A 25,518-nucleotide genomic window follows, 5' to 3' on the forward strand; every position below is an offset into this window, starting at 1 on the left:
GGTGAGGTTTAAACCCAGGATCCCGGAGCATTACGCTGGGTCTCTGGGTTACTAGTGCAGTGACAATACCACTACGCCATCGCCTCCGCAGGTTTATCAGTGGAACACTACATCATAGATATCATAGAATTTACAGTGCAGAAGGAGGCCATTCGGCCCATCGAGTCTGCACCGGCTCTTGGAAAGAGCACCCTACCCAAGGTCAACACCTCCGCCCTATCCCCATAACCCAGCAACCCTACCCAACACTAAGGGCAATTTTGGACACTAAGGGCAATTTATCATGGCCAATCCACCTAACCCGCACATCTTTGGACTGTGGGAGGAAACCGGAGCACCCGGAGGAAACCCACGCACACACGGGGAGGATGTGCAGACTCCGCACAGACAGTGACCCAAGCCGGAATCGAACCTGGGACCCTGGAGCTGTGAAGCAATTGTGCTATCCACAAGGCTACCGTGCTGTTTTGGAAGCTGAGATTTTCGAGTAGCTCAAGACTTGGCGCCAAACCAATCGACCCTGCTTAGTTGGCCAACCTGATCTCCAGCATTATAATTACCCCCTGCGCCCAGCCCCTCGGTCACGTGTCAATTTCCTCCGCATGCGCCCTGCGACCCAGTACAATTTATTTGCGCCTCACGCACTTCCACTTCCCCCCTCCACCGATCGGCGTGACCGTTTCATGTACCAGCTTGGAAATTTGTTTCATTTGCCAAAGTGCCCATTTCGAGTTCACAAGGCTGTTGGTTAAAAAGAATAAAAATAGGCTGGAATCGGAGGTTAAAGGTCAAATGTAAAATGGCCGCGCTGGTTGGCGGCGGTTTGAGAGAGGAGCGCGCGCGCGCGGGGGTAGCGATGACGACAGAGCGCGCGGGCTGGCGCGGTCGCTGAGAGAGCGCGGGGCGACTGACAACCACCACCCATCCTCCCCGTCCCCCCATCCTCCCTCCTCCGCCCCCCTGAGGCTCAGAGCGATGAGAAGAGGCGGTGGTACAGACCCCTGTGCAGTTTAACCCAGAGTGAGAGCGGTGAGCGAGGCCCAGAGACATGAACAGGAAGAAGGGAGACAAAGGGTTCGAGAGCCCGAGGCCCTATAAATTATAAGTATCCTCCTTCCTTTTTTGCTCGGTCTGGTGTTTTTTTCCCCATGTAAATCTTCCTGCTCCAGGTAACGCTCCACACTCTGGCCGTGCATCTCGAAGCTGCACTTTGAAATGAAGGCTGGTGGGAGGGGGTTACCCAGCTACACAAAGAATGGGGGATTTGGGGGGGTGAAAGCACAGAGGATCATTCTTCAACTGGAGAGAAGGGAGTTCCAGAATTGGATGGTTCAACTGGAAGGGTTAATCTGTCCTCAAGAGCATTGCCCAGAGAGGTCTTGGAGGGATTCGCGCAATCACAGCAGCTTGTAAATGTATAGCTCATTTTTAACTTTGAATCGTCCCAAGGCATTTCAGTGTTATCAACCAACATTTAAACTGAATGACATGAGATATTGGGCAAGGTAGGTTTTAAGGGTTCCTTAAGTGAAGAGGAAATGTGGAGAGGTTAAGAGGGATATCCAAAGCTTAGTTGCCTGGCTTACTGACCTCGACCTTGCAGAGGCTGAGTGTTGGCCAACTCTGACATTTCTAACTCCCTCCCTGGACTATGACCAACCCCCCCCCCCCCCCCCCCGCCGTGAAAATCAAAGCCATTGTTTTCACGACTGTTACTGACCTAATTTCCTCTCGAGATACCTAATCTCCAGAGACTTTTGCTCTGCAATTGATCACCTTGCCCCCCCCCCCCCCACTCCAAATAGCCCATTTCTGCCTTGTTCCCAAAATCCACAAACCAGACTGACTTCATCATTGATGGGCAACCTAGGCTGGTGAGTGAGCGCATGAGTGGCCCTCCTTCATCTCAGTGGGCGTAAGATTGAAATCAGGCTTGTTCACTAACCATGACCCCCATGAATAAGATTAAATACATCCAACACATGCTGAATATTTCATGCTGAGTTAGAGGGGTGGCACGTTAGCACAGTGGTTAGCACTGTTGCTTCACTGCGCCAGGGTCCCAGGTTCGATTCGCAGCTTTGGTCACTGTCTGGAGTCTGCATGTTCTCCCTGTGCGTGGGTTTCCTCTGGGTGCACCGGTTTCCTCCCACAAGTCCCGAAAGACGTGCTGTTAGGTAATTTGGACATTCTGAATTCTCCCTCTGTGTACCCGAACAGATGCTGCAACGTGGCGACTCTGGGCTTTCCACAGTAACTTCATTGCAGTGTTAATGGAAGCCTACTTGTGACTAAGATTATCATTCACATTATTCTTCAAGGACCTGGATGATGGCAAAGAAAGTCATATAATCAAATTTGTGGATGATACAAAGTTAGGTGGCATTGTAGACTGCCTAGATGATAGCATAAAATTGCAGGGAAGTATTGACAGACTAGATGAATGGGCAATAATGTGGCAGATGGAATTTAATGTACGCAAATGTGATGTTATCCATTTTGGATCAAAAAACAATAAGGCAAAATACTTTCTAAATGGAAAGAGGTTCGGTACAATGAATGACCAAAGAGATTTGGGGGTTCAGGTGAATAAGCCCTTAAAATGCTAGGAACAAGTGCAGAAAATAATCAAAAAGGCTAATTGGATGCTAGCCTTTATATCTAGAGGATTGGAATATTAAAACACTGCAGCTATACAAAACCCTGGATAGACCCCACTTGTACCTGTGAGCAGTTCTGGGAACCACACCTTAGGAAGGATGTTTTGGCCTTGGAGGAGTGCAACGTAGGTTGACAGTAGTGATGCCTGGATTACAAGGGTTGAGTTACGAGGAGAGATTACTCAAATTAAACCTGTTTTCACTAGAATTTAGAAGGCTAAGGGGTGATCTGATCGAAATATTCAAGATATTAACAGGGAAAGATGAAGATAAACTATTTCCACTGGTTGGAGATTCTAAAACTAGGGGGCATAGGCTAAAAATTAGGGCTAGATCGTTCAGGAGAGATGTTAGGAAGAACCTCTTCACTCAAAGGATGGTAGAGGTTTGGAACTCTCTCCCAAAAACAGCAGTTGAAGTTAGATCAGTTGTTATTTTTAAATCTGAGATAGATAGATTTACGTTCAGCAAAAACATTGAAGGATATGGGCCAAAAGCAGGTATATGGAGTTAGGTCACAGATCAGCAATAATCTCATTGAATGGCAAGACCGGCTTGAGGGGCTGAATGGCCTCCTATCTTGTATGCAGTCAGCATGCACCTCACTTCATTTGCCCTTCCTTGCTTTACGTGCATACCGCTTCAGTCACACCAATAGGAAAAATATTACGCAGACGGAGATCAGCGGAACATGGCAGCCATGCGTATGGGCAACGGTCAACAAAATATCTTATGGACCGCACTCAGAACCCAGATGGGCTACATGTGATCCCTGGGTGGCAGGTTGTCCACCACTGGTTTTGATAAACCTGATGTGGAGATGCCGGCGTTGGACTGGGGTGCGCACAGTACGAAGTCTTACAACACCAGGTTAAAGTCCAACAGGTTTGTTTCGATGTCACTAGCTTTCGGAGCGCTGCTCCTTCCTCAGGTGAATCACCTGAGGAAGGAGCAGCGCTCCGAAAGCTAGTGACATCGAAACAAACCTGTTGGACTTTAACCTGGTGTTGTAAGACTTCGTACTTTGATAAACCTGTCATTGTAGCCTGTTCCTGTCCCACTGAAGTTATTTCTTGCTCTGTTTACTTTTTTTTCCTGACCTTGTTCAGTTTCTTACCTAAATTTGTGACTCTTCTGATATTTTATGTCATTTCACCAATTCCCAGTGTCCTGGCTCCAAGTACCCCCTCTTCACTATGAACATCTACTCTCTACATGGCCAAAACTCTGAACAATTTCTCCTTTAGCTTGTTCCACTTCCTCCAAATAAAAGGTGTTGTTATGGATGTCTGCAGGGCCAAAGTTATTCCTGTCTTTTTGTAGGGTAAGTGGAACATTCCTTCTTCCAGTTATTCTCAGGTCCTCTTCCCCCTCAGCCCTTAGAGGGATACTGGACTGGAAGCGGTTTTAGAGGCTATGAACAGCAGAGGTTTTAGAAGCTTGAATTTACACAAGGGTGCAAAGTATGAGGCTAGTCGGGAGAGCCTTGATGTAGTTGTGTCTGGAGATAAAGCAGAGATGAGGATGCGCAGGAGGAGTAGGAGTCCAAAGATGTGCAGGTTAGGTGTATTGGCCATGATAGTGTCCAAAATTGCCCTTAGTGTTGGGTGGGGTTACTGGGTTATGGGGATAGGGTAGAGGTGTTGACCTTGGGTAGGGTGCTCTTTCCAAGAGCCGGTGCAGACTCGATGGGCCGAATGGCCTCCTCCTGCACTGTAAATTCTATGATAGAATGGAAACGGGTGATATTATTGAGGTGGATTCTGTGAGTCATTTGAAGTTTGTTATGGATGGAGATGATTAATGTGGAGCTTTGTGCTGTAGAATTCTGGAAATAGCTGAAGTTTTTGAATGACCTGGTGAGAAGAGGATCAGATAAATTAATACTTCAGGATTTGAATATATTATGAATAAGCATTCAACAGTGGAGGCAGTAAGCTAGGGATGTCATGGACAGGTTGTGTATGATTAGGTTCAACCTGAGTAAAGAGTCAAGGTGCATCCATGTTAATTGGCAGCTCTGTAAGTAGTGTAACTCGGAGCAGAAGGTTGCAAAAAAATATTGATAGATTAAGTGCTTAGGCAAAACTGATGGATGGAATTTATGTAGGGAAATATGAAGTCATCCACTTTGGACTCGGTTAAGGAGATCAAAGACATAAATGGCAAGAAGCTCCAAGCTGGAGAATGGAATGATAGATGAGGAATGATGGGATGAGACTTGAGAGAACAAATCCAGCATGGACTGGTTGAGCTGAATGGCTTATTTCTGTGTTTTGTATTTGTGTGTAATTTAGGCTTCCATGTGCAGAGATCAGAAAGCTAAGGACGAGTCCAAAAATAATCAAACATTCTAATTGAATGCGAGAGGGAGGAACACAATTAAACAGAATGTTAACCTTTATCTCAAAGGGATGAAATACAAGGTGAAAGTTATGCTGATGTTATATAAAGTTTTGGTTAGACCGTCTGGTGTACTGTTCTTTGTACTTGGGGAAGGAGGATATTTTGACCGTGGAGGGGATGCACCATAGATTCACCAGAATGGCATTGGGGCTAAAACGGTTAAGTTAGGAGGGCAGGTTGCATAAACTGCAAAGTTGTTGGGCTCTGATAATATTCAGGCAAACAGAACTAAAAAGTGCTTCAGAAGTTGCCACACCCCTAGCTAAGCTGTTCCAGTACAGCTGCAACACAGCAATATGAAAAATTGGCCTGAACACAAAAAGCAGGACAAATCCAATCCAGCCAATTACACCCATCCATCTATTCTTAAATCATCAGTAAAGTGATGGAAGGAGTCATCAAGAGTGCTATCAAGTGGCACTTGCTTAACCATAACCTGCTCAATGACGCTCGGCTTGGGTTCTGCCAACTTCACTGAGCTTTTGATCTTTGTTCAAACATGGATAAAAGTGCTGAACGCCCGAGGTGAGGTGAGAGTAACTGGCTTTGACGTAAAGGCAGCCTTTGACTGAATGTTGCATCAAGGAACTCTAGCAAAACTGAGTCAGTGCTGTTGCGGGAGTTTCACACCTATTTGACTATCGTGTTCCTCTCTCCCCAACTGATCAGACGACACTTAGAGTTACAATTTGAAAACTTTATTCAAGTTATAGCAGATGAGCTAAACATCCACCAGATGGCTTGCCAGCTCTCCGAACATAGAATATCCAGGGCAATTATACTTTTGCTTATTTTTCGAGTAATTAACATATACCAATCAAAAGAGTACATTTGTTTAGGAATTATCTGTATCCATTCCCAATGATTAATTAGGAATACATAATGCATAACATATGAGTATGATTATCCAATCATAATTTGGGCATGTATACTTAATTATAATATCACCAAACATATATTCGTCTCTACGTATCTGATAACTTCTAGAGATGAGTAAGATTAAAATATGCCTAACCAGTGGTGTACCATACTCCCTTTCCATTGTCCTGCGTGTTAGTGGACACACATGACCTGCAGCTGCAAAATGTTCAATTGAATAGCCTCCCTATAAATAATATGGGACTGGTCCTTGAATGCTTGAATGTCGATATGCTGAGCTGAAGCACCTGGTTTCTCGTCACTGATTTACTGACTTTAAGAATTTAACATCTAGCAGTCTGTGCGATTTTTAAACTGTATGACTTTTAACCCTCTCAAATAGAAATCACGGGTGGGGGGCACTTTAGAGGCATACCTGGCACAAAGGAAGACTGTTGTGGTTGTTTGATCTGTTGAGCTGCTCATAGAAAAATACTTTTCACTGTACCTCGGTATACATGGAAATAAACAAAATCCAAATCTAATCTTTGTTGTGAAACATGAACAATTTCCATAAAAGTCTGCCATCGCTCATAAACCATCTTTTCTGCTAAACTCAGTAGCACCTAGACAATATCATGGCTTGGAGTGACGAGTAACATTTACGCCACGCAAGTGCTAGGCAATGACCATCCCCAGCAAGAAATAATTTAGCCATCGCCCCATGACATTCAATGGCATTTCCATCTCTGAATCCGCCCCATCAACATCCTGGAGATTACCATTGACCAGAAACTGAACTGGACTAGCCATATAAATACTGTGCCTACAAGGGCAGGTTTGAGGTTAGGAATCCTCTGCAGAGTAACTCATCCCCCGACTTCCCCAAATCTGTCTGCTTTGTCAGGAATGTTTTGGAATGCTTTCGACTTGCCTCGATGAGTGCAGCTCCAACAATACTCAAAAAGCTTGACACCATGCAGGACAAAGCAATCCACTTGATTGGCACCCCTTCCACAAATATTAGGTCCCTCCACTACTGACGTACAGTGGCAGCAGTGCCTACCATCTACAAGATATGCTGCAGGAACTTAAGGCTCCTTCGACAGCACCTTCCCAACCTGCAACTGCGACCATCTAGAAGGACTGCAGCAGTTTAAGAAGGTAGCTCACCACTTTAAGGACATTTAAAAAAATGATTTGTATCACCTTGTGTACAGACCATCAAAGGTAATCTAATTGAGGTGTGTAGGATATAATATGAGCACACAACCTTAAAATTAGAGCTAAGCCAATCAGGGTGGTCTTAACACACAGGATATTAGAAATGGTAGCCTGTGGGATGAATGGTCTACCCCTGTTTCTATGAAATCAGTGACAAAATGCTATGTATATGCTGAACAGGATCTTTCCAATTTAACTGTTAAAGCAGTGACAAGAATTCATTTTATACTGCCCCGGAATCTCCACAGTTCCAGATCACATGCTGCCTTTCACATGGTACCTAATGGTATAAAACCTTGCAGCGTAGCTCCAGAAGCATGTCTGCAATTGGTGGGAGTGCTTTTGCCTCTCTTTGCTTCTAGAGGTTACGTACAGTATTCAAAGTCCATTCCATAGATATGAGCACAAGCTCTTGGCTGACAATTCTATGCTGCACTGTTGGAGGTGCTGTCTTTCGAGTAAAATGTTGAATCTGAGGTTTCCCCTGCCTTCTCAGGTTGATGCAAAAATCCCAGGGCAATAATTTGAAGAAGAGCTGAAGAGTTCTCCCTGGTGTCCTGACCAATATTTATCCCTCAACCAACATCACAAAAACAGATAATCTGGCCATTATTTCCTTGCTGCCCATAAATGGACTGCCATGTTTCCTGTGTTACAATGTTTTAAGAATGACAAGTGTTTTGAAACAATCCGAGTTCATGCTTTTTAAATGTAATTCTTTTACAATTTGAGTCTTGTGCACTGATAACACTTTCAGTAGTTTCTACAATGGTGACTCCTGCAAATGTGACACATTCCTGTGGATCCCATCCTAACTTCTGATGGACCCAGCTACCAAAGTCATTTATTGCATGAATCATTTTTATTGCATGAATCATTTTTATTGATTTGTGCTGAGAAATAATATAGAAAAATAGAATACAGTTTTTAGATGCTATGGGTGCCTCCAGGTCGAAAGAAATCTGATGATCACATAGAACCCTAGATTGTGAACATTTGAACTGAAGTTAAGAGATGCAGGACCACCTTCAGGCAATTGGATGATTGGATTGGATTTGTTTATTGTCACGTGTACCGAGGTACAGTGAAAAGTATTTTTCTGCGAGCTGCTCAAACAGATCATTTAGTACATGAAAATAAATTAAAACAAAAATACATAAAAGGACAACACAAGGTCCACACTGTAAACACATAGACACCGGCATCGGGTGAAGCATACAGCAGTGTAGTATTAATCAGGTCAGTCCATAAGAGAGTCGTTTAGGAGTCTGGTAACAGTGGGGAAGGTGCGTGTTCTCAGACTTTTATATCTCCCGCCCCATGGAAGAATTTGGAAGAGTGAATAAGCCGAGTGGGAAGGGTCTTTGATTATGCTGCCAGCTTTCCCCAGGCAGCAGGAGGTTTAGATAGAGTCAGTGGATGGGAGGCAGGTTCATGTGATGGACTGGGCTGTGTTCACGACTCTCTGAAGTTTCTTGCGGCCTTGGGCAGAGCAGTTGCCATACAAGGCTGTGATGCAGCCAGAGAGGATGCTTTCTATGGTGCATCTGTAAAAGTTGGTGAGAGTCACTGTGGACGTGCCGAATTTCCTTAGTTTCCTGAGGAAGTATAGGCAGTGTTGTGCTTTCTTGATGGTAGTCTCGGCGTGGTTGAAGACTATTGTGGAGGAGGTGTTGTTTATTCTTGCTGATTGTGGTCTGTGGGTCAGAAAGTCGAGGATCCAATTGGGGAGTGAGGTGCCAAGTCCTAGGTTTTGGAGCTTTGCTATGAGCTTGGCTGTGATTATGCTGTTGAAGGCGAAGTTGTAGTCGATAAATACGAGTCTGATGTAGGAGTCCTTGTTGTCGAGATGCTCAAGGGATGAATGTAGGGCCAGGGAAATGGTGTCTGCTGTGGACCGGTTGCGGTGGTATGCGAATTATAGTGGATCTAGGCATTCTGGGAGTATTGAGTTGATGCGCTTCATGACCAACCTCTCGAAGCACTTCATTACGACTGAAGTCAGGCCCATCAGATGGTAGTCGTTGAGGCACATTGCCTGGTTCTTCTTTGGCACCGGAATGGTGATCTTCTTGAACCAGGTGGGGACCTTTGAGCGGAGTAGGGACAGGTTAAAGATGTCCGCAAACGCATCTGCTTGCTGGTCTGCGCAGGCTCTGAGTGTATGACCAGGGGTCCCGTCCGCACCCGTCGCCTTCCGAGGGTTCACTTTCAGGAAGGCCGATCTGACTTTGAAAGCTGTGATGGTGAGTTTGGGTGTGTTTTGGGCTGCTGGGGCACTCAACAGCGGATCGATGGTTTCCTGCTCGAAACGAGCATAGAGTCCATCGGGGAGGGTGCGCTGCTGCTGGAGATACTGCTTAGCTTCGCTTTGTAGCCCGTTGTTTAGGCCTTGCCACAACCTACGAGTGCCTAACGCTAGTCTGTGACTAGCTTGGTCTGATATTTTCTCTTGGCATCCCGGGTGGCTTTTGCGGAGGTCGTACCTGGATTTCCTGTATAGGTCAGGGTCGCCTGACCTGAACGCCTCAGACCTGTCCTTCAATTGGGAGTCATCTGATTAAGCCATGGTTTCCGGTTGGGGAACGTATGTACTGCTTTCTTTGGCACGCTGTCGTCCACACATTTGCTGATGAAGTCTGTGACGGTGGTGGCATACTCATTTAGGTTGGAAACTTACATTTCTTTTAAACCCTTTTTCTTCTTTGGAACATTACATTTGAACAGCATTTGGAAACTTAAAGGAACACGTGCACAGAGCTCTGTAGGCACAGAGAGTGGCTCATGATTCTACTCAGCCAGGTGCACTTTGCGGGTGTACCATAGTACTGCAATGTAGATGCCCAGTGTCTATAATAGAAATCTTATTTTCTTAATTGGATATTTGATGGGCAAATTTATGTTGCTTTAGAGCTCCCAGCAGCTAATGTTTACTTTTTAGATTTGTTAAATAGTGATGAGAAGATAGCTATGAAGTTACTGTCAATTTAGAGGGCAGACATCAGGACATTGCCTTTCCCTGTGTGTACATATGGTCATTATTGGGAAATGTTGGTGTCTTCTAGTTTTTTTTACAAATTCTATAAACAGTAGTGAATGAAGTCCTCCGGTAAAGTGGTGTTCATTTGAAACGTATTTTTTTTGATGCATTTGAACTCTCGACTGTGGATCGGTTGCAAATTCTCCCAAGTCTGCTGTTGAAAGTTTTTTCCTTGTACTTTTATCGCAGTTTTAAAACAATGCTATATTTTTAAAATAACGTGGATTGAGTGCTATTTTGTTTTTTAAGCTACTTTACATCTTTCTATAAGGGACTGGATGTGATCTTTAATACCTCCTTAGTTGGAAGCACATTGAAGTATATCAGATAAGTTGCACTGCTCTATGCTTAAACAAAATGGAACTCACAGTCAACTTCTTCATGAATCGCAAGCTATTGCTGCATTTGCATTGTAAAAACATTGTCCTCGAGTGGCTGTGGTGGGAACCGGTCTCTGTCCACTTTCTTTTGGAATGTGCCTTTGCACAGAAAGTTTCTTTTTTGTCAAGGTTTATCCCAAGCATCTCTGTGATGCTGGACTCTGTGCTCTATAGGCTATTATTCCCAGGGGTATACACTAAGAGAAACATCAACTGTGGCTGGAGGATTATCAACTCTGATGGACACTCTTAGGTCTGCCCGAAACTTGCTGATCTTCTGATGCAGAGTTGTCAGTGACTGAGTGTTGCAGACTGGCACATTCTGGGACTCTGTGTTGAGGGTTGCACTGAAGCTTGAGGCAGCCGTCGTAATGGCACAGAGGGAAAAGGCCATCTAAGGCCTGTCAGACACAATACACTGAGTGGCCGGAGACCTTGGGTTGTATGCTTAACATGGAATGATGTGGAGATGCCGGCGTTGGACTTGGGTGAGCACAGTACGAAGTCTTACAACACCAGGTTAAAGTCCAACAGGTTTGTTTCGATGTCACTAGCTTTCGGAGCGCTGCTCCTTCCTCGGGTGAATGAAGAGGTATGTTCCAGAAACATATATATAGACAAATTCAAAGATGCCAAACAATGCTTGGAATGCGACCATTAGCAGGTGATTAAATCTTTACAGATCCAGAGATGGTGTTACCCCAGGTTAAAGAGGTGTGAATTGTGTCAAGCCAGGACAGTTGGTAGGATTTTGCAGGCCAGATGGTGGGGGATGAGTGTAATGCGACATGAATCCCAGGTCCCGGTTGAGGCCGCACTCGTGTGCGGAACTTGGCTATAAGTTTCTGCTCGGCGATTCTGCGTTGTCGCGCGTCCTGAAGGCCGCCATGGAATGTATATTGTAAATATCAAAAGTGTGTAATTGTATTGAGGCACTGTAGAGTGCAGAATACTTTGTGGAGAAAAGTTTAATTTTATTGCAATTTCTGTAATAGTCAATTTGAAATGTTTTTGGAATATTCCTTTACAAATTTCGAGTACCATTTATTTTTGAGGAAAAAATAAATTAAAACTCATTGCAGAAAGTTAGGGCTGCTGTTTAATATAATAAAGATCCTGTTAATGGGATAGTTTATGTTTCCAATGGCCTGCTACTTTGCAACAAGGGGAGGCAGTGGCGTAGTGGTATTGTCACCGGTCTAGTAATCCAGAGACTCGGGGCAATGCTCTGCCGACCTGGGTTCGAATCCAACCGCGGCAGTTGGTAGAATTTGAATTCAATAAAAAAATCTGGAATAAAAATTTAATGATGACCATGAAAACCATTGCCAATTGTCGTAAAAACTAATGTCATTTAGGGAAGGAAATCTGCCATCATTACCTGGTCTGGTCTACATGTGACTCCAGATCCACAGCAATGTGGTTGAGTCTTAAATGCCCTCAGCGATTGGCAACAAATGTGTGGCCAGCCAGAGATGCCCATATCCCATGAACGAATAAAGAAAAAAAAATGGCAATTAAATGACCACTTGGAACATGCAGCCAGAATGCAAGTTCAACTGATTTGTTAAATTATTTTGTGATGGAGTAAAGTTGATGATAAATTAATTTCAGTTTGTCTAGATTGAGAGTTCCTCCAACCCCTAAGAGTGAGCGTCCGTTCATGTATAAGTAACCAACAATTACCATGTTCATTCCACCCGTAACTCCATGAGCTTTAGAAACAATTGCAAGAGTTTGAGTATAAACTGCTCTATTTGGGCAGCATGGTAGCATAGTGGTTAGCACAATTGCTTCACAGCTCCAGGGTCCTAGGTTCGATTCTCGGCTTGGGTCACTGCCTGTGCGGAGTCTGCACATCCTCCCCGTGTGTGCGTGGGTTTCCTCCAACAGTCCAAAGATGTGCAGGTTAGGTGGCTTGGCCATGCCAAATTGCCCTTGGTGTCCAAAAGGGGTTGGGTTGAGTTACTGGGTTGCGGGGATTGGGTGGAGGTGTGGGCTTGGGTAGGGCGCTCCTTCCAAGAGCCGGTGCAGACTCGATGGGCCGAAAGGCCTCCTTCTGCACTGTAAATTCTATGATTATGTTCCATAGGGAAAATTTCTATTTAATTTCTATTATTTATTTCTACACTAGCAATAAATATATAATTAGCATACACTTGCAAGCTAATTTATCTTTTTGAAAAGAACAATTAGTTAAATATATTTAGATTCTTGGAATTTTCTAACAATGTACAGTTTAAGACAACAAACCCATATATAAAACTATGCAGATTCACCTAGTGGTATGTTACCTTTCACCCAAAGCCAAAACTCTGAAAAATCTTATTTTTATTTTATTTGTTCATAGGATGTGGGAATTGCTGGCTTGGCCAGCATTTATTGCTCTTACCTAATTGCCTTTGAGAAGGTGGTGTTGAGTTGCCATGAACTGCAGTAGTTCCTGTAGTGGAAGTGTACACCCAGTGGTGTTAGGGAGGAAGTTCCTGGATTTTGACGCAGTGACACTGAAGGAATGGCGATATATTTTGAAGTCAAGATAGCGAGTGACTTGTATTCCCATGTGCCTGCTGCCCTTGTCCTTACAGATGGTAATGATTGTGCGTTTGGAAGGTGCTATCTAAGGAGCCTTGGTCAGTTGCTGCAGTGTACCTTGTAGATGGTACACACTGCGGACCCTGTGTGCCGGTGGTGGGCGATGGAGTAAATGTGGATGAAGTGGTTTCTGAGTGTTTTGGAACTGCACTCATCCAGGCAAGTGACGAGTATTCATCACTCTCCTGACTTGTGCCTTGTACGTCCAGGCATTAGGGAGTGATAAGGTGAGTTATTCGCCACAGGATTCCTAGTTTCTGACCTGTTACAGCGACAGTATGTATATGGCTAGTACATCTTAGTTTCTGTTCAGTGGCAACCCCCAGGATGTTGATAGTGGGGATTCAGCGATGGTAATGCGATTGAATGTCAAAGGGCAATGGTTAAGTTCTCTATTGTTGGAGAATGCGGATGCTGATTATGGTGAGAGATTTAGGGCAGTGTCTAAACGAGTGAAACTTTTATTCAGTTGTATTATTATACCATCTTCCCCAAATCTAACTGAACCATGCCAATTTATTGTTTAAATTAATTAAAATTAATCAGCTGAGTAAGTCATGCAGACTGACCATAACTCTTTCTCTCTCCATAGATGCTGTCAGACCTGCTGAGGTTTTCCAGCATTTCCTGTTTTAATTTAATATTGATTGGTGTCAACTTTTCCTACACTGAGCTGTCATTTATTTTTGATTTGTGTCTTTATACAACTCACCAGGTGGTCTGCATAAATAATATAAACTTCCAGAGGCAGTCTGTTATAGTAAGTATCCACTATATTTTAAAAATTTTGTACAAGGTAATTTCAGACATACTAAATAGGAAATTTGCATGTTTTCTACTTGCAGGGTTACGTAGAGTTGACTATATTTCCGTCACTTGCTAACCTCAATAGAATAAAATTGAACAGCAAGCAATGCCGGATTTACAGAGTAAGAGTAAATGATTTGGAAGCCGCTTTCATTTACAATGATCCAACCTTAGAAGTCTGCCACCATGAATCAAAGCAGTAAGTATGGCATTGCAATGGTTCTAAGTGCTGAAACTGAGTGAAGAAAAGCAAGGCTATGTCTGAAAGAAAAGGATGAACACTCACATTTTTAGTGCAGAATGGTCCAAAACTACTTGCTGTTCATTAGATTTAGTCTACAAGTTTTTGAATTGCTGTTGAAAAAAACTATAAATGTTAGCTATTACAAATTCAGGATACTATTAAGTTGTAGAACTATAAAATATCAATTCACAATGTGCTTATTAACTATAAAATGCAATCAGCTTTAATTTCTTTATTTAAAAATAATTTGCATTAGGGTATGAATGCTCGGAGCTGGCGGCTCAAAAAGGCTTTTCTTTATGGGCAAGTCTAAATAGTAACGTTTTGGCAGGCAATTTTGCTGTAGATGCCAGGCCATCGCAGCCAACTAAGATCCTATTGTCACTGAAAGGTCAATCGATGTGCACTTCCACCAGGAGCTATTCGATGAAAATCAAAAGCAGGACCTCTGCAGAATACCTGATCATCTTGGGGACAGTAAGAAGCACTTTGGTGCCCCACTGCCAACTTGACTGAGATCAAATAAGTAACATTTCTTTCATCAGGTGTAAAACTTCTCAACACAGAAAATACTGTGCAATTACAAATAACCATAATTTGCTCTTTCAAATTTTTAACTTAATGGACAGAGATGTGACAATTTTCATTGCTGCATTATAAATGTTAGCAGTAATATGGCATCATGTTAGGGCGGCATGTGGCGCAGTGGTTAGCACTGGGACTGCGGCGCTGAGGACCTGGGTTCGATTCCCAGCCCTGGGTCACTGTCCATGTGGAGTTTGCACATTCTCCCCATATCTGCGTGGGTTTCATCCCCACAACCCAAAGATGTGCAGGTTAGGTGGATTGGCCATGCTAAATTGCCCCTTTATTGGAAAAAAAATAATAGGCTACTCTAAATTTAAAAAAAATATGGCATGTCACAATAAAATCATTTATAGGTCATTCCATTTCTAAGTTTTAAATATGAGATTTTATATTATTCTGGAATGATACCTGAAAAGTTTGAGAAACTAAATGGGCCACTAGGATTTAAGATAGCTACATTTTTAGGAGCTGATGGTTTTGATCCCAGGATGTTAAAATAAAACTCCTGGTGCATTAGTAATCATTTTCAGAAGCACTTTAGAGTCAGGAATTGCACTTAGGATTGAAAAATTGCAGATGTCACTCCTTTATTTAAGAAGGGTGGTAGAGAGAAACCAAGTAACCAAACCAAGGTCAACTTTATACTTGTCCAGATGTTAACTGGTACCTTCTCAGAGACAGTGACTGAGTACTTGGGACAGGAATCTGCGTAGATTATGAAGGGTAGGTTATCATAGAAGAATCTTAAAAACCCTACAGTATAGAAGGAGGGCGTTCGGCTCATTGAGTCGACACTAAACCTCTGATAGAGCATCCTACCTAGGCCCACTCCCCGCCTTATCTCCCGTAACCCCATCTAGCCTTTGGACACTAAGGGGCAATTCAGTATGGCCAGTCCACCTAACCCGCACATCTTTGGACTGTGGGAGGAAACCGGAGCACCCGGAGGAAACCCATGGAGACATGGGGAGAATGAGCAAACTCCACACAGATAGTCACCCAAGGTCAGAATTGAACCCGGATTCCTGGTGCTGTGAGGCAGCAGTGATAACCACTGTGCCACCATGCCGCCCTCTGACTCATCTAGTTGAATTTTAAAGGAGGCAGTTAACGTGTTGGATAGGCGAGGAACTATGGACAATGCCTATTCAGATTTTCAGAAGGCATTTGAAAGGCTCAATACAATAAATTATTAGCCAAAATGAGAACTCATGGATTTGGTAACTGGTTAGGAAGTAGGCGAGAGAGATTAGGGATGAAACGCGTGTTCTGATTAAGATATGACAAATGGTGTTCACCAGGAATCTGTGTTAGAAGTTCTGCTTTTAACTGTATATAATAATGACTTCGCAGAAGAAATAACTAACGGTATAGCCAAGTTTGCAGATAAGACCATGAGACATGGGAGCAGAATTAGGTCACTCGGCCCATCAAGTCTTCTCCGCCATTCAATCATGGCTGATATTTTTTTCATCCCCATTCTCCTGCCTTTGCCCCATAACCCCATATCCCCTTATTAATCAAGAACCTATCTATCTCTGTCTTAAAGTCACTCAGTGATTTGGCCCCCACAGCCTTCTGTGGCAAACTGTTCCACAGATTCACCACCCTCTGACTGAAGAAATTCCTCCTCATCTCTGTTTTAAATGATAGTCCCTTTAGTCTGAGATGGTGTCCTCTGGTTCCTACAAGTGGAAACATCCTCTCCACATCCACTTGTTGCTAACTTTAGCCTTAGTTTAATTGCTCAGTTCTATCACCTTTGCTCTTGAGTCGCCAGGTATCTTTCTGATACCGCCATGTGGTTCAAGTCCGAGTAATGATCAATAATCCAACACACCGCTTAGTAAGAGTTAAATCAACGCACATTTATTATATACAGTAATCAATGCTTATGCATAAATTCTACTTCTAAGCTACTTCCTACAACTGACAGGCCTATACTTAACTTTGGAAATGGCCCACCAGGTCAGGGAAACGAATGGCCTTTCGTTTGGGTTCTGAGCCTGCGGGATGTGAAGCTGGTACAGATCGATAGCTAGGAGCGCCTATCTCGTAGCGAGCGTTGAAGTAAGACTTACGATTTGAGCGGCTGTTGTAGAAGGTGAGCAGAAGGGTGGCAGGAGGGTGCAGAAGGGTCGATTTGAACTTGGACTCTATTTTTATAGTCCCCAGGGGCTTCCCACCTTTCGGGGCGGACCCTGTACCTGGTTCCAAGTGATTGGACTTTGTCCCAATCGCTTGGTTCGATATTCTCCAATGCTGGAGCGATTCCTTGATCGATGGGCGGTCTTGGGGTGATCGTTCACCTCCCTTTGTGTAGGTTCCTGTTGGCGCCGAAGAGTCTGGGTTGGCTTTGTGTGTCTAAATTGTTGCACATTGTTCCCGGGGATTGCTCATTAGTATTCAGATGGCTGGTGTTTTGTTGTGCTGATGGCTGCAGGTATCGATCTTGTCTGGCCTTCCCAGAGGTGAATACACAGTTTACCTGCAGCTGCTTGTTTTAGTCCTGTTGGCTGATTTTCCCATCGCCATTTTAAATCTGGGTTAGCCATTCTAAATCGGGAGTTAGCCATTTTAACTGGCTACACACTCTATCCAGGCCTCGCAGTATCCTGTAAGTTTCAATAAGATCCCCCCTCATCCTTCTAAACTCCCAACGAGTAAAGACCCATAGTCCTCAACCGTTCCTCATACGACAAGTTCTTCATTCCAGGGATCATTCTTGTGAACCACCTCTAGACCCTTTCCAAGGCTAGCACATCCATCCTTTTTTAAAAATATAAATTTAGAGTGCCCAATTCATTTTTTCCAATTAAGGGGCAATTTAGCGTGGCCAATCCACCTAACCTGCACATCTTTGGGTTGTGGGGGTGAAACCCACGCAAACACGGGGAGAACGTGCAAACTCCACACGGACAGTGACCCAGAGCAGGGATCGAACCTGGGACCTCGGCACCGTGAGGCTGCAGGGCTAACCCTCTGCACCACCGTGCTGCCCTAGCACATCCTTCCTTCGATACGGGGCCCAAAACTGCTCACAATACTCCAAATGGGACCTTGATATCACGAACAAAGACAAAGAGCAAAGAAAATTACAGCACAGGAACAGGCCCTTTGGCCCTCCCAGCCTGCGCCGATCCAGATCCTTTATCTAAACCTGTCACCTATTTTCCAAGGATCTACTTCCCTCTGTTCCCCGTCCGTTCATATATCTGTCTAGATGCATCTTGAATGATGCTATTGTGCCTGCCTCTACCACGTCTGCTGGTTCCAGGCACCCACCACCCTCTGCGTAAAAAAACTTTCCACGCACATCTCCCTTAAACTTTCCCCCTCTCACCTTGAAATCGTGACCCCTTGTAATTGACACCCCCACTCTTGGAAAAAGCTTGTTGCTATCCACCCTGTCCATACCTCTCATAGTTTTGTAGACCTCAATCAGGTCCCCCCCTCAACCTCCGTCTTTCCAACGAAAACAATCCTAACCTACTCAACCTTCATAGCTTAACACCCTCCATACCAGGCAACATCCTGGTGAACCTCCTCTGCACCCTCTCTAAAGCATCCACATCCTTCTGGTAATGTGGCGACCAGAACTGCACGCAGTATTCCAAATGTGGCCTAACCAAAGTCCTATACAACTGTAACATGACCTGCCGACTCTTGTACTCAATACCCCGTCCGATGAAGTCAAGCATGCTGTATGCCTTCTTGACCACTATCGACCTGCGTTGCCACCTTCAGGGTACAATGGACCTGAACTCCCAGATCTCTCTGTACATCAATTTTCCCCAGGACTCTTCCATTGGCTGTATAGTCCGCTCTTGAATTAGATCTTCCAAAATTCATCACCTCGCATTTGCCTGGATTGAACTCCACCTGCCATTTCTCTGCCCAACTCTCCAATCTATTTATATTTTGCTGTATTCTCTGACAGTCCTCCTCGCTATCTGCAACTCCACCAATCTTAGTATCATCTGCAAACTTGCTAATCAGGCCACCTATATGTACCTTCGTCCAGATCATTTATGTATATCACAAACAACAGTGGTCCAAGCACGGATCCCTGCGGAACACCACTAGTCACCCTTCTCCATTTTGAGACACTCCCTTCCACCACTACTCTCTGTCTCCTGTTGCCCAGCCAGTTCTTTGTTCATCTAGCTAGTACACCCTGAACCCCATACGACTTCACTTTTTCCATCAACCTGCCATGGGAAACTTTATCAAACGCCTTACTGAAGTCCATGTATATGACATCTACAGCCCTTCCCTCCTCAATTAACGTTGTCACTTCCTCAAAGAATTTTATTAGGTTTGTAAGACATGACCTTCCCTGCACAAAACCATGCTGCCTATCACTGATAAGTCTATTTTCTTCCAAATGTGTATAGATCCTATCCCTCAATATCAACTCCAACAGTTTGCCTACCACTGACATCAAGCTCACAGGTCTATAATTCCCCGGATTATCCCTGCTACCCTTCTTAAACAAAGGGACAACATTAGCAATATTCCAGTCCTCCGGGACCTCACCCGTGCTCAAGGATGCTGCAAAGATATCTGTTAAGGCCCCAGCTATTTCTTCCCTCAGTAACCTGGGATAGATCCCATCCGGACCTGGGGACTTGTCCACCTTAATGCCTTTTAGAATACCCAAAACGTCCCCCTTCCTTATGCCGACTTGACCTAGAGTATTTAAACATCCATCCTTAGCCGCAACATCCGTCATGTCCCTCTCCTTGGTGAATACCGATGCAAAGTACTCATTAAGAATCTCACCCATTTCCTCTGACTCCACGCATAAATTCCCTCTTTTGTCTTTGAGTGGGCCAATCCTTTCTCTAGTTACCCTCTTGCTCCTTATATACGAATAAAAGGCCATTTTCCTTGGGATTTTCCTTTACCCTGTTAGCCAAAGATATTTCATGACACCTTTTAGCCCTCTTTATTGCGCGTTTGAGATTTCTCCTAGTTTCCCGATATTCCTCCAAAGCTTCATCAGATTTAAGTCGCCTAGATCTTGTGTACGCTTCCTTTTTCATCTTAACTAGTCTCACAATTCCTCCCGTCATCCATGGTTCCCCAATCTTGCCATTTCTATCCCTCATTTTCACAGGGACATGTCTGTCCTGCACTCTAATCAACCTTTCCTTAAAAGACTCCCACATTTCAAATGTGGATTTACCCTTAAAGAGCTGCACCCAATCCACATTCCCTAGCTCCTGCCGAATTTTGTTATACTTGGCCTTTCCCCAATTTAGCACTCTTTCTTTAGGACCACTCTCGTCTTTGTCCATGAGTATTCTAAAACTTACGGAATTGTGATCGCTTTTCCCAAAGTAATCACCGACTGAAACTTCAACCATCTGGCCGGGATCATTCCCCAATACCAGGTCCAGTATGGCCCCTTCCCGAGTTGGACTATTTACATACTGCTCTAAAAAACTCTCCTGGATGCTCCTTACAAATTCTGCTCCATCTACACCTCCAACACTACATGAGTCCCATTCAATGCTGGGGAAGTTAAAATCTCCCATCACGACCCCCCTATTGCTCCTACGTTTTTCTATAATCTGTCTACATATTTGTACCTCTACTTCACGCTCGCTTTTGGGAGGCCTGTAGTAAAGTCCCACCAATGTTACTGCACCCTTCCTATTTCTTAGCTTTACCCATATTGCACGGCAGCATTGTGGACAGCACAATTGCTTCACAGCTCCAGGGTCCCAGGTTCGATTCCGGCTTGGGTCACTGTCTGTGCGGAGTCTGCACATCCTCCCTGTGTGTGCGTGGGTTTCCTCCGGGTGCTCCGGTTTCCTCCCACAGTCCAAAGATTTGCAGGTTAGGTGGATTGGCCATGATAAATTGCCCTTCGTGTCCAAAATTGCCCTTAGTGTTGGGTGGGGTTACTGGGTTATGGGGAGAGGGTGGAAGTGTTGACCTTGGATAGGGTGCTCTTTCCAAGAGCCGGTGCAGACTTGATGGGCCGAATGGCCTCCTTCTGCACTGTAAATTCTATGATATTGCCTCAGTGCTCGAATCCTCCATCATGCCCTCCTTAATCATAGCTGTGATATCATCTCTGACCAGTAATGCAACTCCTCCACCCCTTTTACCTCCCTCTCTATCCCTCCTGAAGCATCTATACCTGGGATATTTAGTTGCTAGTCTTGCCCTTCCCTCAATCAAGTCTCCGTAATACCAATAACATCATATTCCCAGGTACTAATCCAAGCCCTAAATTCATCTGCCTTACCTGCTACACTTCTCACATTGAAACAAATGCACCTCAGACCACCTGTCCCTTTGCGTTCATCATCTCTTCCCTGTCAACTCTTCCCCTTAGTCACATTGAGTTTATTATCTAGTACCTTACTGACTTTAGTTGCTGCCTCTTTACTGACCTCTAACTTCCTAATCTGGTTCTCATCCCCCTGCCACATTAGTTTAAAACCTCCCCAACAGTGTTAGCAAAAGGTGGCACATTAGGTTTTGTGGTTGGGGCAGGAAGTTACAAAGAGACATTGGCATACTCGGTGAATGAATAGAACTCTGGTAGATGCAGATCAATTGAGGCCTGCACTTTAGCTGTGAGAGCACGGTAGCAAAGTGGTTAGCACTACTTGTCTCAATCGACCCGGGTTCGATTCCGGCCTTGAGTGACTGTCTGTGTGGAATTTACACATTCTCCCCTTGCCTGCGTGGGAATTCTCCCGCTTCTCCGGTTTCCTCCCACAGTCCAAAGGTGCGTTGGTCATGCTAAATTGCCCCTTAGTGTCCAGAGGTTAGGTGGGTTACAGGGATAGGATGGGAGATTGGGCCTGGATGGAGTGCTCTTTCGGCGGGTTGGTGCAGACTCAATGGGCCAAATGGCCTCCTGCGCTGTAGTGATTCTAAGATTCTAGGATTCAAAAACAAATTTCAATATTTTTTAGGAGATGTAGAGTGAAGGCATTTGGATATCCATGGACACAAATTGGTAAAAGTAAGTGTGCAGATACACAATTTTAAAAAGGCTAATGTAATATTTGATTTATCTCAAGAGATTTGGAATTCAGAAATGAGGAAGTGATGCTTCAGTTCTGCAGAATCTTGGTGAGATCCCATCTGGAGCATTGGGTTCAGTTTTGGGCACCAAACAACTATTGACTTTGGAAGGGGTTTAGTGTAGATTCACTAGAATGGGGTCAGCGCGACGGCGCAGTGGTTAGCACTGCTGCCTCCCAGTGCAGAGGACTTGGATTGATCCCGGCCCCGGGTCACTGTCTGTGTGCAGTTTGTACATTCTCCCTGTGTCTGTGTGGGTCTCACCCTCACAACCCAAAGATGCGCAGGGTCGGTGGATTGGCCATGCTGAATTGCCACTTAATTGGAAAAAAAATCAATAATAAATTATCCAGATTCACCAGAATGATAGGCTGAATGGGTTAAATTGAGGGTAATTTCTAAAAAAGCTTTGTGCTTAGAAGGTTGAGGGGTGATTTAGTTGAGGTACTCAAAATGAGTAAGAAATTCAATACATTGGCTGAAGAGAAACAAATTTCCTCTGATGGAGGAATCTAGAACAAGGAGCCATAACTGTAAAAGGTTTAATTTGTGGAATGAAATGAAGAAATGTGTTTTCACACAAAGTTGTAAATCTAGAACTTGTTCCTCCAAGAGGCAGTGGCTGCTAGATCATTTGAAAGCTTCAGGAGTAACATTGTTAGGTACTGGTTAAGTAAAGTAGAGTACTGGAATATGGAGTTGCGGTAAGGATCTCTCATGATCTAGTAGAATGGCGAAACAAGTTCAATCAGCTGAATATCCCACTCCTGTTCTGTGCTGAGGACTAATTTAGATAGAAAAACCTGACAAATTGACTCCTGACCAAACCATCAGTGAGTTACAATGTTCAGCCATCAGTGATTATGCTGTGAATAAGTAAAATAAAGACTAGCATTTATTTTCACTTTTCACAACCACTGGAAGTCTCAAAGTGCTTTACAGCCAATGAACTACTTTTAGAAGTCAAGTCACTGTTGTAGTGACTCTTATTGAATGGCGGAGCAGGCTCCAAAGGCTGAATGGCCTATTCCTGTTCCTAAGTCTGATGTTCCTAGTGTTGGCAATGCAGCATCCAACTTGCACTCAAGCAAACTCCCAACAAACAGCGCTGTGATAATGACCAGATAATCTCTTTTTTTGTGATGTTAATTGAGGAATTAATGTTGGTCCGGACACCAGGGATAACTCCCTTGCTTTCCTTGAAAAAAGTACCATGAGATCTTTTACATTCACCTGAGTCGGCAGATGGCTTCTCGGCTTAAAGTCTCATCTGAAATATTCCTTCAGTACTGCTCTGGAGTGTCAACCTTGATTTTTATGTTCAAGCCCTGGGATGGAACTTGAATCCGAAACCTTGTGATTCAGAGGAGAGTGCGATACCACTGAGCCGCAGCTGACACTGCAAACACAAGCCATGCCCTTCACTTTTCAAAATCAATATACATGATTAACAATGTGCTTACTACAAATATAAATGATGTATCACTTGGTTAAGTCATTCGTAAGCAGTGAGAAAGTATTTATGTGGAGCGTAACAATTTTGGTCCTTGATGTCTTCCATTGGTCTTTGAGCAAAATTACACATCAGCAGGCAGAGTTGCTGGGGGAGAGATGTAAAAAGAATAGTTGTGTCATTGTACAAGAGGAATTATTCATTTCGGCAAGAAATGTTTGAGCAATTGACTTTGGCTTTAGGTTGTGGATTAACCAACTCCAAATGGGAATATCAGAGCATAGTCCAAAATATATTTGATTGGCTGAAAATAAGACATTATCGGTGAAATTATTATTATTCTATGGCTGTGTGACAGACTGAAGTGATCTCTCTGATAAACATGCACTAGATGCAAAACTTTTAATTATACAGATAAAAGATATTCATACCTTCATAGCTTGAATTTACTGCCATTTCCTGATTTGAACTCAAATTATTGCTTTAGATTATGAAAATGATCGTGATTATGCAATAATCACCATTTATTGAATTGGATGTTATAACTCAACTGATTACTTTTGCAATTTTTGCATTCAATAAAGCTGCGGGATTTGTATAATATTTGGAGAGATTAAGTTTATTACCACAGGAAGTAGTTGATGCTAAAACTTTGAATATATTCAAGAGGCGGCTGGATATAGCACTTGGGGAGAATGGGATCAAAGGCTATGGGGAGAAAGCAGGATTAGGCTATTGAGTTGGATGATCAGCCATGATCGTGATGAATGGCGGAGCAGGCTCGAAGGGCCAAAAGGCCTCCTCCTGCTCCTATCGTCGATGTATCTATGGAAACAATTTTGCTGTATATTTGAAGATACAATTAGGTACAAACCAAAGATATTTAACCTCTTTTAAGTTACAATGTATACATAGATTATTGATTCCTTTATTTCCATTCCTTTTGCATTGCTTTGTCTGATTAGCTGACAATTTTGTTGCCTTTTGAGATACGGAATAGATCCGTTTTCTTTTCTCTCTTGTATTCTAGACGTAATCTTAATTATTTCGCCAATGCCTATGCAGCAGCTGTCAGTGCAGTTGACCCAGACACAGGAAATGGAGAACTGTGTATTAAGGTTCCATCTGAACTATGGAAACACGTTGATGGTAAGTATAAATGCACATTGTAGAATAGAAACTTACAGGGTACAGCAACCAAATGTTTCTGGTAATTGATTCACACTGAGATTGAGTTCAAATCCCAACATTGCAAAGTTATGAAATTGAATTCAATAAATCTGGTAATTTGTGGAATGGCACGAAATAAAATGAACATATGAGCAGGAGTAGGTCATTTGTCCCCTCGAACCTGCTCCAATCATCACCCATGTATCAAGAGCAAATATTTTTAAGGCTCTTTCAGAAGAAAATGTTAATTTTTCTGCTTGGAGGCGCATGAATTGTTGCTCAAAATGGTTAGTAGAGGGGTAATTCTGAAATTTAAAAATTATGGTGAAGAATATATGACTGCCTAAATCAGTGAGTGAAAAATAACTTGTGAAGCACCACGTGCAAGAAAATGGGATTAAGAAAGTCACTACTTCCAAAACCTCCCCACAACAAATGAGGCTCTATGTTTTTAAATGTCCTAAACAGATTTAAAATAGTTGGAAAATATGCAGGGGGTAATCAGAGGAAATTGCTTCACACCAAGTTATTTTGACCTGGAATACACTGCTTAAAAGGGTGATAGAAGGAGACTTGGTACTGACTTTCAAAAGGACCACAAAAATGAGAATTTGTGGGAAAGAGCATGGCTGTGGAATTGGAAAGCTTCTCAAAGAGTTGACAGAGACATGGTGGATGGAATAGCCTCTTTCCACGTTGAATGATTCTGTATCAGTTTGGCTCAATTGGTCGAATACACTCATTTGAGTGAAGCACTTCTGGCTTCAAACCCACTTCCAAGAACCAATATCACAAACTCGGCTGAAATTCATTGTAATTGTGAACAAGAGTTGCATTGTTAAAAGTTCAATTTTTCAGCTAATATGTTAAGTTGAAACCTATTCTGCCAATTTGGATCGACGAGAAGTACAATATGATGCTGTTATCCTGGTCCACAAACAGCACTTTTAAATGTGGATTAACTGAACATTTATCTAATTTGTGGGACCTTGCGTGCAAATTGGTTCTGGCATTACCTATATAAATATATGGCTGCACTT

The 25,518-nt window shown here is 43.5% G+C and overlaps 1 protein-coding gene across 2 annotated transcripts in view; it reads left to right on the forward strand.

Annotated features, from left to right (window-relative positions):
• Positions 1-858: 858 nt before the first annotated feature.
• taf2 (TAF2 RNA polymerase II, TATA box binding protein (TBP)-associated factor) overlaps positions 859-25,518 on the forward strand; it is a 298,552-nt gene continuing 273,892 nt past the window's right edge. The window contains exons 1-4 of one of the 2 annotated variants that reach the window (XM_072467396.1): positions 859-1,101; positions 13,869-13,923; positions 14,009-14,169; positions 24,339-24,457. In XM_072467396.1, the coding sequence (XP_072323497.1) occupies positions 1,049-1,101; positions 13,869-13,923; positions 14,009-14,169; positions 24,339-24,457 (388 nt within the window). In that variant the 5' untranslated portion in view covers positions 859-1,048. Of the gene's footprint in view, positions 1,102-3,701; positions 3,985-13,868; positions 13,924-14,008; positions 14,170-24,338; positions 24,458-25,518 lie in introns of those variants that run through there. The other variant, XM_072467397.1, reaches the window with a different exon arrangement.

Source organism: Scyliorhinus torazame, chromosome 11 (assembly GCF_047496885.1).
Source record: "Scyliorhinus torazame isolate Kashiwa2021f chromosome 11, sScyTor2.1, whole genome shotgun sequence".
NCBI lineage: Eukaryota > Metazoa > Chordata > Chondrichthyes > Carcharhiniformes > Scyliorhinidae > Scyliorhinus > Scyliorhinus torazame.